The sequence below is a fragment of the Biomphalaria glabrata genome, chromosome 4 (genome assembly GCF_947242115.1).
Source record: "Biomphalaria glabrata chromosome 4, xgBioGlab47.1, whole genome shotgun sequence".
In the NCBI taxonomy this organism is placed as follows: Eukaryota; Metazoa; Mollusca; class Gastropoda; family Planorbidae; genus Biomphalaria; species Biomphalaria glabrata.
This window is the reverse complement of record NC_074714.1, coordinates 17,136,627-17,155,845: the sequence shown is the minus strand read 5'-3', so window position 1 is coordinate 17,155,845 and position 19,219 is coordinate 17,136,627. Positions and strand designations below refer to the sequence as shown.

The 19,219-nt window shown below is 39.2% G+C and overlaps 1 protein-coding gene across 1 annotated transcript in view; it reads left to right on the top strand.

Annotated features, from left to right (window-relative positions):
* The first annotated feature begins 363 nt into the window (after nucleotides 1-363).
* The window catches only part of LOC106053096 (protein Wnt-7b-like), a 134,853-nt gene continuing 115,997 nt past the window's right edge, over nucleotides 364-19,219 (top strand). Inside the window, exon 1 of the mRNA XM_056026725.1 lies at nucleotides 364-816. Coding sequence (XP_055882700.1) covers nucleotides 782-816 — 35 coding nt within the window. The 5' untranslated portion in view covers nucleotides 364-781. The remainder of the gene's footprint in view (nucleotides 817-19,219) is intronic.

Genomic DNA, 19,219 nt, shown 5'->3' with positions numbered 1-19,219 from the left:
TTTTTTTTTTCTTCTCCTGACGGCAAAGCAAACATACGCTCCGTCTAAAGACTTGTTGGAAGAAACTCTTCACAGCGACTATCCCTTTGTATTTTTATTGCTATTTGCCAGTGTCTTTATGTGGGCGCCCCCTAGATCAGCACGGGAAAGAAACAAAGCCTTTTTAATGATGGACATTATTCGAAAAGTTGAACCTTTTCTTCTCTTTTGTGTTTTGTTTCGATAAACTTTTGGATCCAGCAATTCCTTTTTTTTAAATATCCGCCATTTCTTATCAGTGTTTTTTTTAACTGAGTTCCTTTAACTATTTTCTTGGCAAAGAAATGTTTCTGGGTTTTTTTTTAGTCATTTTTTTTTCTTTCGTTCTTTTTCCCCCCGCAAGTTAATGTGATCAGAAAATTTAATGCTTAGAATAAAGGAGAAGACTGGTAGATGTTTGGTTCGATGTTGGATTAGTACACTGGCTTGTATGAGCAGACAGGATGTACACAATGATTCCATGAAGTGGGAGAGAAGCTTTGATAAGTTACTCGTTGAATCAAACTTAGGCTTCACTTAGCGTCATTTCTTTACCATCAGACAGAATCAAATAATGATGCATCTACAATCTGTGTGTCTCACTAACGCTATCTCTTCATAAAAACCAAGTGATGTTTGACATCCTAGACCTGAAGCGAGAACAACAGTGAATGATGTGCACATCTCTGTGACAACCACTTAGTGTCAGGCGGAAGGAACAGAGCCGACGATGTAGACAGAACGCCCGCGACCTGGATTTATAATGGTGAATTTTCTCACTGACTGGATCATTAAAATGTAAGTAGTTTTCAGTTTGCTTGTATACTAAAAAAAAATTGTTTTTGAAGACAAAAAATTGTATGCTTTTTTTCCCTTCTTGTAACTCTCTCTTTTCTTTAATATGTTTTGTTAGGCGATATGTTGTGCTACACGCGAAACAGACACATTGATTCTACAGTGCTGAAAAGTGTACACAAATTATTTTAATGTTTCTTAAATTACCTCGCTTCCTATTATTTACACCAGATACAAAAAATAGTTCTATTTATAGATTTGCCTCCATGTTTGAAAATCTCAACAGAACCATATCCGTGTATACTTCCGCTTCTAACACAAAGTAATGTAACTATTTATTTGACGACAATGCTTTGTTAATATGGCGTCTTCGACATTGTTTATTTTGGTCTATTTCTTTCAAAAAAAATGTTTCACAACATTCCATATTTTCTCTAGATTCTTTTACATCGCCACCACATTTCTAAAAATCGCTTTATATTTTTTTGTTCACTTACTGAATTCTATTGCTCAGAAGCACAAACAAAATGTTCATGATGAGCGACGGAAAATTAATTTGAAAATGTGGTAAAAATTGGCGATGGAATACTGCGATTTCAATTTATATCATTGCTATATGGAACAAACCTAAGTAATATTCAAACGTTTAAAACCATTAGGGGGGACAATTACATTGACTCTTGTTGATGAGACAAAGTGCACCCTTCACCTCCCTCCAGCTCATATATCACTGACCTATGTGACAGGTAGGCTGTTCATCTGTACAATAGGTAGACTCTTGCCAGGTAGAGGGAGTGTTAGGGAAAGTGGGGTATTCAGAATGGGGTAATTGATGGCTTTGAGTGTCTCTCTCTCTCTGTTTATTTTTTTTTTGTTCAAGAATTTGTAGATCTTTGCCTTTGAGCTGAAGTACTCTTGTAGTCAAACAAATTTATAATTATGTCAAAACATTCCATCTCTATATTGACAACAAAACACTCGTCCAATAATGTCTATACAATTTGTTTAATGAGCTTCTACAGGTAGAAACACATAACAGTAAGTCAGAATGTCAGAACCTTGAAATATAGGCAGGTTCTGTATTGAGGTCTATAACGATTCATCTCGCCCAGTACGGCCTGTGACTGTCGCAAGACGTAATAGAGTATGTGGCCAGATCTCACTGAAGCCAGTGACAAAATGCTTTTATTGTTTTTTTCGAATAATTCCCCCCCCCCCATTTAGTATTTAAAAAATCGCTAAACGCTGTCCTATAAAAGTTATAAAAATCATATTGAATACAATTTCTGTACATAGAGAAAAAAAAAAAGAAAACTAATATATATTGTTGTAACTTTGCTCCCGCGCCACACTGATGGTGCGCATCAGAACACCATTCAACACAAGTAGGAGAAGACATGTTGATTCTACAGGAAGAAGGACTGTGGTAGATCCGGCTGGAGTTATGGGAGTCTGAACAGTCTGGGGCTAAGTGCTGTCCTGTGTGATACTAGTCCTAGGGAGCCTGGAGCGACACTGGGAAGTGTGTCGGTGGTCTGTTCTGCTGTTCTGGTATAAAGTTGGACTCTTAGAACTTATAGTCATATACCATTACTCCCTATGACTTGATAGCGAATGTCCAAGTCTAACAATTTGTTGATAGCTGTAAATAAATACATCGATTATTGTTACCTCCTACCTTTCGTTGAGTGATTGCCTTGGATTTACAACAATATATATAGGCTATATATATATATATATAAGAGAGAAAGAGAACTGGACATTTACTGCAATATATCTAAATAATGCAATATTTATCTACCTTTTGTCTATATAACCAAACCGTAGAACAAGAGTAAGAATATAATTATCTAGGTACAACCATCAACAACAAACTGAAACGGAATGAACACTGTCAAAACCTTAACAAAAATTCATAAACATCTTTTCTATCTTAGAAAGCTAAGGAAGTTTAACATCGACAAAATAATAATTAAACTTTTTATACAGCAACCATCAGCAGTCTAACTTTGCCATCACCTGCTGGTATAGTAATACTTCACTTGCACAAAGACTTAGACTAAATAGACTAATTAAAAAAGCATCGTATATCACTCGAACACAGCTACCATCTCTTGAAGATCTTTTTCATGAAAGATGCCTTCCCAAAACTCTCACGATTCTTAAAGACAACCTGCACCCATTAAACCACTGTTACATAAGATCTGAACGAAGTGGTCGTCTCCTTTCCATTAGGACTAAAACAGAAAGATTTAAAAACTCCTTCATCCCACTGTCGGTCAGAGTGTTACAAGATCATCTGTCGTCATCGAGAAGTTCATAGAAGTCTAATTCATAAAGCGCTGTGAGTGTGTATATGTTTCGTATGTGAATGTTGTTCGTATTTGCATCTATAATGTTATTGTTACAGTAGTTAAGCTGAGGTTGTCAATTGTCGTCAAACTGAATTTCCATTTGATTGGATCAATAAAAATTATCTTATCTTATCTTATTAAAAAAAATACCAAAAACAATACCACTTATAAATGAACTTATTAATTAATGTTTGATGAATTCATGTATTGTTTTCGACGATGCTGTTTCACCTCCGAGAATAAGAAGTTTGAGAAATAACCTCTAAAAGATTTGAACCAGACAGTTGATATAGGCTTTATAAAAAGCTTTTCGGGCACTTAGGAAAATAATCTCGAGGGCCTCTTCGGCTTCGAGACCCTGTGCTGTCCTACAGTTCGTACATCCCTAGACTGCATCCTAGCACCCATCCAGGAAGTTGTTTTATTTTCAGGTAGCCCTTCTCCCGTCTCGGATCAGTTTGCGATAATTCCCTTTAAAAGATGTTTCAACTTTAGACCATTACCTGAATGAAAATCTGAAGCTATTCGATTATTATCCCATTGGTACTGTTAATCCAAGTTGAGAAACACTGTATTAGGGATTGTTACAAGAAACGTAGACCCGAAATTGTGATTTTTTTTTTTGTTACATGGGACACAACTCCATCAAGGAAGGAAAAAAATCACCGATTTGTAAATATTTCTTACTTCCCTTTGACAATAAAATAACAACTGGAACATAATTTATGTTTTTCTGCTCTTCTGTGGAGAACATCAATAAAGCTATGAAAATGGACGCCATCTGCTGAAGCAGAAACAGGACTGATCATGGCAGGGGAAGTAATATCAAAAAGATTCGGGGGAGAAGGGGGGCGTTGTCAATGAAAACGTGAAGTACTTGTTTATTAAAGGACAGCGCAGCATAAAAGGGGTTTTGAAGATAAAAAGAAAGCTTGCTCGCCCACTGGGCAGTTTAATTAAGAACTTTAACACTGGATTAGGCTGTTTACTGAAGAAACGTGCGTTGGAGTGCCGTGGTGTAGTAATAATACAAGTGATGGCGCCTGGGGGAAAAAACTTGACGGTAACGTGAGAAATAAACGATTTCTTGAGATATAAACACAAACTTGAATAAGAAACTTAAGACATTACAGTAAATACTGTTTATGTATTGCAATTCTCTAAGCACCAATATTATCATACTGTTATGACTTTGCCATGCGCACCGCCATCCAAGATAGTGCAGAAAGAAGGTGCGCACTATCAGTGACCAGACAAGTCGGATGTTGACATAAGAGACTAACGATTTCCGCCCAAGTAGAGAGCCAATATGGAGATGCTGTGCTCAAGGCAGATGTCCTTTGTGTTTGTCATGTCTCCGTGTAAATAAACGTCTATGTCCTCGTTGAGTTGCCTCACTTAAGTTATTACAATTGGTCTCAGAAGTGGGATTATAGGCAACTCAACGAGAGGAGGTAGGATTTACAATGGCAGCTTTGAAACGATTAGACCAACTCTCAGTTAGAGAGCTTAGGAAGGAACTTCGTAACCGATATGAGATAATTGGTGGTACCAAGGAGGTGCTTACAGCTCGTCTCCGGCAAGCCTTGATAGATGAAGACGAAGATCCAGATACCTACTTATTTGAAATTGAACCGGAGATTTATGAGCTTATTGGCAAGATAAATGAAGCAATGTGTGAACAAATTAACAGTATGGGGAACAAGGTAGATAAAATGGTGTCTCGAATGAAAGAAGGGGTAGACTCGTTGGTAAAGGAGCAGTTGCCTGTAGACTCGTTGGTCAAGAAGTTGCGTGGTCAAGACTGTGGTTGCACAAACAGTGGTGACGGAGACGCTGGGGATTTGAGCGCCGTCTGTGTCTGTGTTGTGGGCAAGTCTTGTGGTTGCGACTTTCAAGACGAGAAACGTGATGGCGATTGCTGTGATGATCTCAACGGGATGTACCGAGTCGAACGGAAGGAGACAAATGAAGTATTTGTTCCTGTTGTACCTGTTACCAGTACCTTAACTGAAGTTTGTTATGTGCCTGAAGCGTTTGTTCCTGTTGTACCTGTTACCAATACCTCAATGAGCCGGACAGATCAAGACAACGTTGGGTCTGCGTTCGAGCCTGTTGCTGTGGACTTTAAAGACCTCTGCCTATCTGCCGGTGCTCACGAGGGAAATTCGAAGCTTGACAACAGCATCCAGAAGTTTAGCATGAACTGTACGTGCGGCGCTTCACACATAGAATTTAGATGCCAAGAAAACCACCAACAGCGCATATGTACTTCTACCATCATCATCGACATTGGCATAGATGAATGTCAATCAAATCACTCTAAATCTGAGCTGTCAAGAGAAAGACATTTTCCACTTGAACCTGAAGAGACCTATCTTCTGGACGTAAGACTGTTGTCTGAGGATGACTTCGGTGCATTGGACTTTGCTTGCAACGTGGCTGCAAGCGAACCTGAAGCTCCCTTGAGAGGCGTCTGTCGGGAAGGTCTGCTGAGACAGCGTGTCCGATCAACGGCTGTGCTGAAGAAAACAGTGCTCGACCCTATCTCTTTGTGTGGCAAACGGCCACGTCATTATCGCAACAACAGCCTGGTCAACTGGAGAAAGAGAAAGCGGCACTGGAAGAAAACAATGCGGATGGCCTCGTGGGGAACACGCTCCCTGCCGCCTGTGGCTCCCACTGATCGACCTCCACCTGAACTGTCAAACCTCAGCTGCAGTGTTTCTTTTCGGGACGAAAAGTGCTAAGACGGGGGCAATGTTATGACTTTGCCATGCGCACCGCCATCCAAGATAGTGCAGAAAGAAGGTGCGCACTATCAGTGACCAGACAAGTCGGATGTTGACATAAGAGACTAACGATTTCCGCCCAAGTGAGAGCCAATATGGAGATGCTGTGCTCAAGGCAGATGTCCTTTGTGTTTGTCATGTCTCCGTATAAATAAACGTCTATGCCTCGTTGAGTTGCCTCCCTTCAGTTATTACAATACACAACAGTGCCAAAACTCATTGTAATCAAAGATAAATCAAGTAACAGTTCCCCCCTTTCAGACCTTGCGTTCTATAGGGCAGATGAGATAAAGATCATCTGTTTCTATGACCCAAGGTTAACGACCAACAGCCTTTATTTTCCCCAACTATGTCAGGTATCCGTTAGAGTTTGGGTGGACTCGAGTCCTAAAATTCCATAAATTCAAAATCCCAGTCTTCACCAAGATTCAAACTCAAAACCTCTTGATTCAGAAGTCAAGCGCTTTACCACTAAGCCATCACGTTGCCCTCAAGATTGAAAGATTTTCATCCAAGCGTGAAAGCAGAGAAGATCTAGCGCTGCACGAGAGAGGAGGACCGCTATGTGTATGCGCCTGTTGTCAGTCATCTCATGATTCTCATTAGTAAATAAATATCCTAATCTACACTGATTCCATTTCGTTAGGTAGCTGGCTTAGCTCGACCTGCAACGTCACAACCTGTTGGCAGTTTAGACCAATAGCCCTTTACCACGTCGTGGTGACGTGGCAACAAGCTATTGGTCTAAACTACACACAGGTTGTGACGTTGCAGGTCAGTGTTCAGGCCTTCTAACGATTGGTCTCACTTAACTCCTACAACAGTATGGCAAGCGATTCAACCAAAGTTACGGACGATGAGTTATTTATTGATGAGTTATTTATTGACGAGTTATTTATTGATGAGTTATTTATTGATGAGTTATTTATTGACGAGTTATTGATGAGTTATTTATTGATGAGTTATTTATTGATGAATTATTTATTGACGAGTTATTTATTATTGAGTTATTTATTGATGAGTTATTTATTGATGAGTTATTTATTGATGAGTTATTTATTGATGAGTTATTTATTGATGAGTTATTTATTGATGAATTATTTATTGATGAATTATTTATTGACCCAAAATAAAGCCGAAAAGAGGAAAACACAAACATACAAACTAGTCCGGCTTAGACGCCAACATTTCTTCTTAGCTACCATCCCAGCTATCATCCCAGCTACCATACTTGGACGGCCGTTGACACGCAAAACATTCCATATTAGTCACGGCGCCTTTAGTGCACAAGATGGCGCTCACATTCAGCATTATGTGGATGGCGGTGGCGAGTTATAACATTATACCAAAAAAAAAAAAAAAACTAAACTAAAAATTGTTTAAACGTCCACGCTGTTTTTTTTTTGTTCGTAGTCAAACAACTAGTTGGGGAATCCTTAAATATTAGACCTAATTACCGGAAGTCCAATCACATGAAAGCGACCTGTTTTACGACATGATTTTTCAAAACATAATCATCTGAAACAAATATATATGGCTTTGATGGAGATCAACCAAATTTTATTATATTGACAGTCTTCAGTGGGAATTACCGCACTTCTTTCACTAATGAAACCTTACATGAAATAAATAAAATGAGAAAAGATGGACTGGGGATTTATTCAGTTAAAGAAGGAAGGAATTTATTTATAATGTAAGGTTTAGAAATGGTAAAAGAAAATAAAAAAAAATGTTTTGAAATAGTTCTTTACAATCAACCTTTTTAGAATCGAAAATTTTTGGGGGCTCTAAAAAGAGCCATGAAAAAGTGGTTTGGTTTATAAGCCAGGGTGGTGGAGCTTAACGCCTCCTTCGCCTTCGCCTTCGACTTCTCCTCCTTCCTCTTCGCCTTCGACTTCGTCTTCGTCTTCTCCTACGGCTCCTTCGTCTCCGGCTCCTTCGCCTTCGGCTCCTGCGTCTTCGCCTTCGGCTCCTCCTCCTCCGACGAGAGCGCCTTCTACGTCTTGGTCTAAGGTCGTCGTCATCATCGTTTCGCCTGCGTCTCCTCTTCTTACTGCCTTCGTCGTCGTCTTTCATGCTCAAAGCGTACTTGTAGCCGCTGACTTTGGAAATCTGGCCATCCTTGAGGCCTTTCTTGAGTGCCATATTGACCTGTTTGGTGATATCCGACTTGTTCAACTGCTCTTTGAAGTTGGACGCGATGTACTTCTTCAGAGAGGTGACAGTGCAGCCCTTGGCTTCCTTCAGACCTTTGATAGCTTCCACGACATTCTCCACGGTGATGCGTGACGGTTTAGCCGCCTGCTCATTTTCCGATTCAGATTCAGAGGCCATGGTGTCCTGATCTAGTCCAGGACCTGTTTACACAAGGTCCAGACTTTCCTTATTCTCTGATGCGCGAACGTCAAAGTAGAAATAAATTTGTACGAAAATAGAATACGTAAAACTAAACGAAGTTCACTTCACGCCTACCGAATCACGCACAACAAATAGATGTTACCTCCTGATACCCTCTTCTCGAAGTGTCTTAACAAAGCTTATAGCAACGTACTCTATGTGGTGTAAGACGTTTGTACACGTGATTTCTCCAACACCATTCTCAGATCAAACTGAAATTTCGCTCAATGATTTCTTTTACCAGACAACACAAGAATCAATTAATCAATAGTTAACTAACTGTTAGTAATTCATTGTTTTGTTTGCTATCTCGAACAGGGAAGGATGCTTTACTTTGCTGAAGTGGTGGTATAGGCTGAGTTAGTCCCCTTAATAAGTGGCCGTTCTAAATTGTAATGAACAATATATAACTTTACAATCTTCTCTAGTCATAAGTATAACTTTACAATCTTCTCTAGTCATAAGTATAACTTTACAATCTTCTCTAGTCATAAGTATAACTTTACAATCTTCTCTAGTCTTAAGTATAACTTTACAATCTTCTCTAATCATAAGTATAACTACAATCTTCTCTAGTCATAAGTATAACTTTACAATCTTCTCTAGTCATAAGTATAACTTTACAATCTTCCTAGTCATAAGTATAACTTTACAATCTTCTCTAGTCATAAGTATAACTTTACAATCTTTTCTAGTCATAAGAACCTCATTAGCAGAATGGTTAACAATTGCTCTCCCAATTAACGGTACCATCGTTGATTTGACCCCCATCAAATTAAATTAATTTTTGGTTTTATAAATTTATATTTGTGTTATATAAGTTCTCCTATAATTCTATAACAAAAGTAACGTTTGCTGATTACAAACAAAATGTTTTTGAAGTTTAAAGATAACAGGGTAGAATGGACAAATGTGAAAATCGAACCATTCTGTCACAACGTGGAAAATAGTTACAGATATCAAGAGTTAAACTGTTTAATGGCTATATTATACTCTTGCACTATTTTCAAAACAAGATTGAAGTCTTACTTATCTAAAGAGTAAAAAGTATAGAACCCCTTTCAGAACTTGCGATCTGTAGGTCAGATGTTTCTATGGTTAACGAGAATGTCATGTGACCAGAACAACGACCAACCTCTTTCCTTTCCCCAGGTAATGTCAGGTATCCATTAGAGTTTTGTTGACTTACGAGCGCCCTTAAAATCCCTAGATAAAAATTCCTTTCTTCTCCAAGATTCGAACCCGGGACCCCTCGGAAGCTAGCGCTTTACCACTAGGTCGCCACGCACAATATCTTCTAGTAGTGCTCTAGTTGATTTGATTTGATCTATACGTTTCGTACGTACTTTTTTTAAAAATGGTTTTTATGAAGTGAAACTTTTCACTCTTAGTGCTATTTGCTTTTGTGGACCAGTGGGAGGGGAGGGGGTGGAGGGGGAATCTGGGAGATAGTTTCCGTGCTGCCTTTAGGCGTTCAGAAAACACAACTCTGCACGAGTCTTACATTGGATTGGATTGTTACGTCCTAGACCAGACGTCCTGCAGGAGGGCAAAGGTTAGGGCTTGGAAAGCCTAAAACACTTGGCACACGACAAAACACACATTTCTGAAGGAAAACTGTCCAACAATTGTGTCTTAGTCTGCTACTTGGTAACACGGGACGCTTCCGATAGGGGCCGAGAGCTTCATAAGCAGTTGAGTAGACCAGACCGAAAGGACGCATGATGAGAGCTCAGCCTTGAGGATCAGGCCATCCTAGCCCAGTTCCGAGTCGGACACTGTCCAATTGGCGTGTACTTCGGACGGTTAAGGGAGAGCTACGACACACGGTGCCGCCACTGCGTCGAGTAAACCACATTCTTTACGAATGTCGCTTTTTTAGGGACGATCGGGACAAGGAAATGAGAGAGATATAACTGGTCTATGTGCCAGCTTCCTATTCCGTGCTCTAAGGGAGTAATTCTCAGCATGGTTAACTACCAATGGGATTTCTGATTCAGTATTTGTTAACGAAGGTATATTTAAGGCTTTAACGGGGGTATGGTCCAGGCCTCAGCTTGGCTTCACCGTGGAAACGTCAGTAAGAACAGACAGGTAGGCTACATTGGTTAGAACACTGCCTCCATTGGTTTCCTACAGCACTCCCTAGCGTACAAGCAGAGCGCGGGAGAAGGAGAAAAGTATTTCGACGCTTACCCGTAACATCCGGTAAGCCGTTCCTCACGAGTGCCATACGCTTTGGCGATTGCTCTTTCGTTGTCAGTGGCGGTACTGTATCGAAACCTCTTCCGTGCTCTAAGGAGCAGTAGGAATCCCTCAGGCACGGGAACCCAGGCTGTGGCTCAAGGGACTGTGTCTCACAACAATAAAAGGATTGGTGAAGAGCCATCTTATTCATATCTTATCAAACAGAGATGTTACTTCAACGAAAAGATGATTACGTCCTATGCGTTTTCCCAGGCCACTCTAGGCATGTTAATCCATGACTTAAATTCTGCCAAGTCATTGGTTTTTCTGCCTAACTCAGGTAGCCAATTCCATGTTCTAATAGCACTAGGGAAGAAGGAGTATTTGTACAAATTTGTCCTAGCATATGGTACAAGGAATTAATTTCCATCTTTGTGTCTTTATCAGTATTGTTATGACTCTACATTGCACGTTGTCATTAGGTGTGAGACTGCGCACCATGAGACACGGGACAGAGACAAGAAATAAGTGTGGAAGTCAAAAGATGGCTGATGTAAACAAGTGTTGTTATTATTCGAATGTGTAATTGTTATCCGACTATTAGTCTATTATTAAATTGCTGTTTTTACCTATCACTTTCGTTGAGGTTCTTTGGGCTCGCTGTAGGCAGAGTTACAACAGTATTTTATTAGGTTATGCTTTTGTATTTGAACATTATGGCTCGGTGTTTTATGTATAATTTTCTACTTTACTTTTAAGTCTTCTACCCTGAAGGGTTTCTACATTTATTAATTTTACGAAATCTCTTACTCCTTGCTTCTTTTTAAAAATAATTTGAAGGAAAAAACAACAACAAAACGTACATGTAATTTCGTGTGCACTTTGATTAAAATACGTAAGTATGTATATAGTGCACCACCACATATCTGTTACATTGTTCATCTGAAGACACAATCTTTTCCGTTTGTGACTAAAGAAGACAAAAGTAGATAATTGCATTCAATCACTTGACTTTGTAAGCACATTTACTCTTCTGTCTGTCGTCTGCAATCCAGGACCCTTCCTTTATACTTACTCTCCAACAGGGTCTATTTTGAAGAGCGCGAGTCTAAAACCAAAGGGTTTTGAGGTAATAACTCCTCTCTTGAATGGTCGCAGCGCTCCTCAGACTGGCAAGGGAAAGGTATCTACGGTCGTTCCACTAGCTTTAGAAAGAGCCTCAATAGTATGTGTGTGTCTGATATATGTGCGTGTTCAGATAAAAGTTTTACAAAAATATCCTCAATAGTATGTGTGTGTCTGATATATGTGCGTGTTCAGATAAAAGTTTTACAAAAATATCCTCAATAGTATGTGTGTGTCTGATATATGTGCGTGTTCAGATAAAAGTTTTACAAAAATATCCTCAATAGTATGTGTGTGTCTGATATATGTGCGTGTTCAGATAAAAGTTGTACAAAAATATCCTCGATAGTATGTGTGTGTCTGATATATTTATGTGTTTAGATAAATTCACTCCTCCCCCCCCCCCCCCAAAAAAAAAAATCTCCTGGCTAAGCCCAACTTTCAATGTCTGTACTCACACCTGGCAGAGTCATTGAGCGAGAGAGGATGAGAGGCTGGCAGCTGTCTCTGATATTTCGTAATTTTCAAAGCGATAACTCTGGAAACAATTAGTCTACAGGACAAACGCCTGACACGGCTATTAGTCAATATGACCTATGTAGTTGCTGAAGTTTGTATTGTTCATGAACTTTAGAAGACTTTCAATTCAACATTACCATTTAGTGTGGGGTTTTTTTTGTTCAGAAGAATAAAAGAGAAATGAAATTTAGAAAAATAGAATAATTCTTTAGATTAGATAGATTAAATAGATAGATTAGATAAATTATTTAGATTAGTTAGATAGATAGATAGATAGATAGATAGATAGATTAGATAGATAGATTGATTGATTGATTGATTGATTGATTGATTGATTGATATATTGATTGATGATAGATAGATACATAGATAGATGGATAAATAGATAGATAGATAACCTAACCCTAACCACAAACTAGTAACAGTATTAAGGGTGAAAAGGCTTTTAAAAAATTTCAAGACATACCATACCAACTACAAAACGTCTCCTCTCTCTCAAAAGCTCATTGATTCTACCCCCGATTGTCTCTGAACAAGTTTATGATAAGAGGTCCGATAATTTTGTAGTTACCAAACCTTGCAAATAATTCTTTCTATAAAAGATTACTTTAAAGTAAAATTGTTTCTTGATCTAGTAAATTATAATTTCCTTCATGCGCGCAAATATACAAATATGTAACCCATAGTAACATATTGACATTATCTATTTACAGTTGCTCACTAGCGCGTCTGTCCAACACCGCTTCTGTTCACGTAATAAATGTAGTTCTTAATATGTCTTCCCTCATCAACACTTGTTTGTTATTTTGTATAACACAAATATTTTACATCCATTGATTTAAAAAAACAACAGCATCAAAGTTTCGAAAACTGAACAGAAGGAACTGCGACTTAACGACTTAACACTAATCTATCAAAAGTTTCAATTTTCCTTCTTTTTTTTTAATATATATTTTAGGACACGTCAATTGTACCATTATTATTTCCTGCAAAATTGGCAATCATGTATCTGATGTATTCTCTCTATTCGCCTGAAGTGTTTCCTTATTTCTGTATATTTTTTTCTTTTCGCTTTTTCTTTTCTAACTAAAAAGTCGGCAGCCAACATGGTAGTTAAAACACGTCTTTTCCCATATTAATAATCTTACCGCCCCCCCCCCCCTTTTTTTTTCTTTACCAAAAAGAAAAAAAAAGTTAATAGTTAACCTTTTCGTAACACGCAAGTAGCTCTAGACATGTCACCGATACATTTAACAGTGCTTTGAAACATACAAACGAACGAGAGGAAAAAAAAAAGTCTGTAGAATTGAAAATTAACAATAAATGACTCAACAAAACACCATACTTTGTAGGACTTTGAAAATACGCCAGACTTTCTCACCACACAGAGCGCGACTGTAATCTATGACATACACATGTTGCCACTTAAGAAATTCTTCTCCAGTCATTAATATTCTCAGTTTTTCTTTTTTAGTAAATTGCGAGGTCCATTTGAAATATTGGCGCGTCTGCTCCTGAATGTTTCCTCGGTGCCCATGGGTTCTGTTGTTTCTAATCAGCGTTTAGAGTGTTTAGATATAAGAATGGTTAATGTTGTTTCTAATAAGCTTTTTTGAGTGTTTAGATATAAGAATGGTTAATGTTGTTTCTAATAAGCTTTTTTGAGTGTTTATATATAAGAATGGTTGATGTTGTTTCTAAAAAGCTTTTTTCAGTGTTTAGATATAAGAATGGGTACTGTTGTTTCTAACCTGCTTTGAGAGTGTTTAGATATAAGAATGGCTAGTGGTTGTCGACTAGAAGTAGAAGTAGATGCAGTGACTGTCAAAGTGAATGTTTTGGGCTCGAAAACAAGCTAAAAACTGATATACATTTTTGGTCGTTCCTGAATGTAGCAACGTGTAACGGAATTTTTGTAGCGCTTAATAAATATTGTAATAGCTCTTGAGACGCTTATGGTGCGCAGAGTTCAATACAGAAGATGGACGCATTGTTTCGATGCGCAAGGAACACAGCCTAAGAGCCCTCCTTCATGCCTTAGAACTGGACTAGGGACCTGGAGCGTCGAGGCGAAGGGCGTCGATAAAGGTTTCTTAAGACGTTATATGTAAGCTAGGGTCTTTATATCGAAGGATGACTTCATGGAGCGATGGTCGTTTCGGCGCAGGACGTTGAGGCCCAAAAATGCTTTAGTCTCATTTTGTCTGCTCGTTTGATTTTGTCTTTATAAGGAAAGATTTATATTTATGTTTTGAATGTGTGTTGGTGTTCAAACGTATTTTTATGTAAAAAGCAAACAAACAGAAGTTTAGTTTCGTCTATTAGATTTGGGATTTAATTTTCTTTTGTCATTATTATTCTGCCACTTACATTATAATATTGTAATAAATCGACAGGAAGGCGACTCGGCGTACACAGAACTTTATTCACGGGGCATCACAAACACTTCCTCAGTGGCTCTAGACTTGGGAGGAGCTTCGTTATCTTCTATCTTAATGTCACCTTCCTTCTCACTCTAGTCTCTAGCAGTGCGCACCTAATGCACGGCTTGGATGGCGGTGTGCATCACAGGGTTATTGTTCTGTTGTCACCGTTAAATAAATTACTGTAGACATTGATAATAACAATAATAATAATAATAACAACAGAGACTTTGGGTTTATACAAGTAGACATAGAAGACTATCTTTTTTATTTCTCACACCCTGTTACGTATTTTCTCACAAAACATTCGCAACAAACAATGACGTAATATACACATATTAGCACACTTATCTTCTATACTATAAAGCAGAAAGTAAGGCGTATGTATGTGTGTATGTCCCTCATAGAAATCAAAGCCGTTTGACCAATCTTGATAAAACTTGGCATGCATGTTGTTTGGATACTCACTGGGTCCGTAACGTATGTATTGGCCTAATAGCCCTAAAACAAACTTAAGTTGCCCAACTCTATGAAAGTATTACTATTTCATGGATCTAGGCCATGTTTACATGAGACAAGATCGAAAAGATCTAGATCTAATTTTAAGAATTACACTTTGCACAGATAGTTTTTTACTTTGACACATGAAAATTCCAAATTTAGTCAATTGATTTCATTATTTTATAAAATCAACCTTCATATTTGTGTTTCAAAAGCATTTTACATAAATTCGTTCCTTATATCTGCGAATTTAGACGTACTGACGTACTTTATTATCCCATTCTTTGAAGAAATCGGGTAAACCCGTTTTAATTGTACTTTATAGCCCATTCACCTCGTGCGTCTTTCATTTTAATAGCTAAATTTATCTCTATTAAAGAAGCTTTTAACAAATGGGGTAAACCCGTTCCATATATTTTATATTTGATATGGATATATCGGCTTAACCAGTTAAACCCGATTTCGCAAAACTACTTCAATTTTCGTGGCGAAAGAGAAAAACTTGAAAGTAACATTATCTAAGTTTGACAGATATAAATCTAACCCACTAGATTAGTAATACACAAACTAAGGCCCGCGGATCGCGGGTAATGTCCGGCTAGTAACAATATATTGGAAATTTATTATTCTGCATTTCTTAAAAGTACACACATGTACACAAAAGAGGCTGCCTACGAGTTTTTTGTGAAAGCACTAACTCCCTTTTTTTTAAAAATTCGTCTTGTATAAATTATTAAAATCTTTAACACTAATCCGTTTTTTTTTTGCAAATTCAACCTGAGCAGTTAAAGTAGAACATGATCCTCAACACGTCTGCTAATCCTTCCAGTGTCTTCTCAGACTACCGGACGTTCAGATGTAATGACGATAAAGGTGAAAGGTTAATTAGCTACAGTGACACTAAAAAAAAAAAAATAAAACAAATGAATGACGTTTGGCTGGTGAAACTGAGCCAGCGCAGCGACGTGGCGAAGCGCTGATACTCGCGAGTCTCTCACCATGCAAACAACATACCAACTGTCCCAACTGGCAATTAATAAAATGATGTGAAACAACAAGAGAAATGCGTTGGCCAGATTTACTGCTAAGCCGAGACACATTATTCTGTCCACTTCCGCCAAAAGTTTAAAAAAAAAAAAAAAAAAGAAAAACACGATTTCGCCGTAATGGCGGAGCGGAATATCTGAGCAGGCGAAGTCCTCCCTGGTCATTCGTTTGCTTTGGTCGTTTTGACGGCAGCCGAGACAATTACATCCCTTTACGATAATTGGAAAGCTTTGTTTTTGGAGAACAGCTGTGATAGGACTGTAACGAATGTCAGACGACATGTTAGTAATGTGAGAACATAGGTTCAGTCTACTTGGAACTACATTTAGTTGCCAGATAAACACAATCGTGGGACACGCACATTCGCCATATTGCTTGTAAAACGTCAGTTCAGGGTTTCTCAACCTTTTTTTCTCTTTATTATCCAGTGGCGTAGCAATTATGTCGTGCATCAGAGCTCAAAGCCATTAGGGCCTACCAGATCATCGAAAGAAAAAAACAACAACATTATGACTGTACTTGTATAAATGCATCAAATATATTATCCTCTATTTGAATATGGGAGGCGCGATGGCTGAGTGGTAAAAAGCTTGGCTTCTGAACCAGGGGTCCCGGGATCAAATATTGGTGAAGACTATGGATTTTTTATTTCAGGATCCTTAGAGCGCATTTGAGTCCATCCAACTCTAATGGATACCTGAAAAAGACACGGGAAAAAGGAAAGGTATCTGGTCGTTAACACAGAAACAGATGACCTTTACATCATCTGGCCTAAAGCATCCACACAATCCTGATGCAGTCCCAGCTGCGATGGGCAGGTCACGTCTACAGAATGGAAGACCACCGCATCCCTAAACGACTCTTGTATGGCCAACTAAGCGAAGGAAAGCGCTCGCAAGGTGGTCAAAGAAAGCGCTTCAGGGACACCCTCAAAGCTTCTCTGAAGGCGTTCAGCATAGACCCAGGCACCTGGGAGACAGAGGCACATGACAGAGCATCATGGCGTCGCGCTGTGAAAACTGGCGCACGGGTTGCTGAGGAAAAAGAACAACGCTGGCAGAAGAAAAACGCCAGAAAAGAAAAGCAAGACAAACGACACTAGCTCCAGCGGGAATAACCTGCCCAGTGTGCGGCCGAACATTCCGGGCTCACATAGGTCTCACCAGCCACATGAGTAGGCATAAAACCCCAGTGCAAAGCCCTCAGCCCCCTGGATGACAAAGTGGTCATCATCGAACCACGATGGACGAACTATATAGCTCGCACCTATAGATTGCCGGATAAGACCCACGGGCCTTAGTTTGTATATCACTTATCAAGTGCGTTGGAATTAGAGGTATGTCAAAATGTCAAACATGGCGAGATGTTCCCTTAAATCTTTTAAATGTTCACACGAAGTGGACTGTGGAAAGGGGGTAAATTTAAGGTTTTTATTTTAGGGGCCTTTCTTGGGGGGGGGGGAGGGGGTCGGGGGGAGAGACATTTAACATACATTACGGGCTCCGCCATATTCTAAAGAACATTAATGCCATGATTGGTCAAACGGTTTTGATTTTATTTCTATAAGTAACATACATACCCACATACATACATTCTGCTTACATTGTACTTTATATATTAGATATTACTTGTTAGAAGTTGAGCTCAATGCCGTCAGGCCATGGAGTGCAAATGTACTGGCCATAAAGGATGACTCAATTGGGCTTTCATCATCATCACTCCTTTGAGTTCCTCATAGAACATAGGACCTCGACAAAAACACGCCGATCTCCACGGTCTCTTGCTAGTTCCTCATGGAACATAGGACCTCGACAAAAACACGCCACTCTCCACGGTCTCTTGCTAGTTTCTCATGGAACATAGGACCTCGACAAAAACACGCCACTCTCCACGGTCTCTTGCTAGTTCCTCATTGAACATAGGACCTCGACAAAAACACGCCACTCTCCACGGTCTCTTGCTAGTTCCTCATGGAACATAGGACCTCGACAAAAACACGCCACTCTCCACGGTCTCTTGCTAGTTCCTCATGGAACATAGGACCTCGACAAAAACACGCCACTCTCCACGGTCTCTTGCTAGTTCCTCATGGAACATAGGACCTCGACAAAAACACGCCACTCTCCACAGTCTCTTGCTAGTTCCTCATAGAACATAGGACCTCGACAAAAACACGCCACTCTCCACGGTCTCTTGCTAGTTCCTCATGGAACATAGGACCTCGACAAAAACACGCCACTCTCCACGGTCTCTTGCTAGTTCCTCATGGAACATAGGACCTCGACAAAAACACGCCACTCTCCACGGTCTCTTGCTAGTTCCTCATGGAACATAGGACCTCGACAAAAACACGCCACTCTCCACGGTCTCTTGCTAGTTTTTTTTTATGGTTCCCATCTCTTTCCTGTCTTCTCGGCTTCTTCAAATACACTGCGTCGCCATGTTCTTTTTGGTCTTCCTCTGCGTCTTGTTCCCTGGGGGTTCCACTCTAAGGCCTGCCTAGCTCTCTTGCTGGTAACTTTTCTAAAGGTATGACCAATCCATCTCCACTTCCTCTCTACGATCTGCACTTCTATATTTTTCTGTCCACTATCTCCCACAGTTTGGTGTTTTCTACTTTTTCATACCAGTGTATTTTTAGGATATTTCTCAGGCATCTGTCGATGCAGGTCTGTACTTTTTTTTTGTTGTCGCTTCAGTTGTTCTCCATGTTTCAGAACCATACAGTAGGACAGCCTTGACATTAGAGTTAAAGATTCTCAGTTTAATCTTGTTTGAGATGTGAGGAGATTTCCAGGTTGGTTTTAGCTGTGTAAATGTCTGACGCGCTAGATTTATACGGCGTTTAATGTCTTCATCTGTTCCACCTGATATACTGACTACACTCCCAAGGTATAAAAAATTTTCTACATGGTCTATTGTCTGAGAATCCAGTTCTATGTCTCCAATTTGTTTGTTGTTTACTTTAAGTACTTTTTTTTTTTTTTTGGTGGTTTATTTTGAGGCCTACTCTTTTTCCTAATTCGCTTTAAGCTGTGACCTTTTCTTGCATATCCTGTAG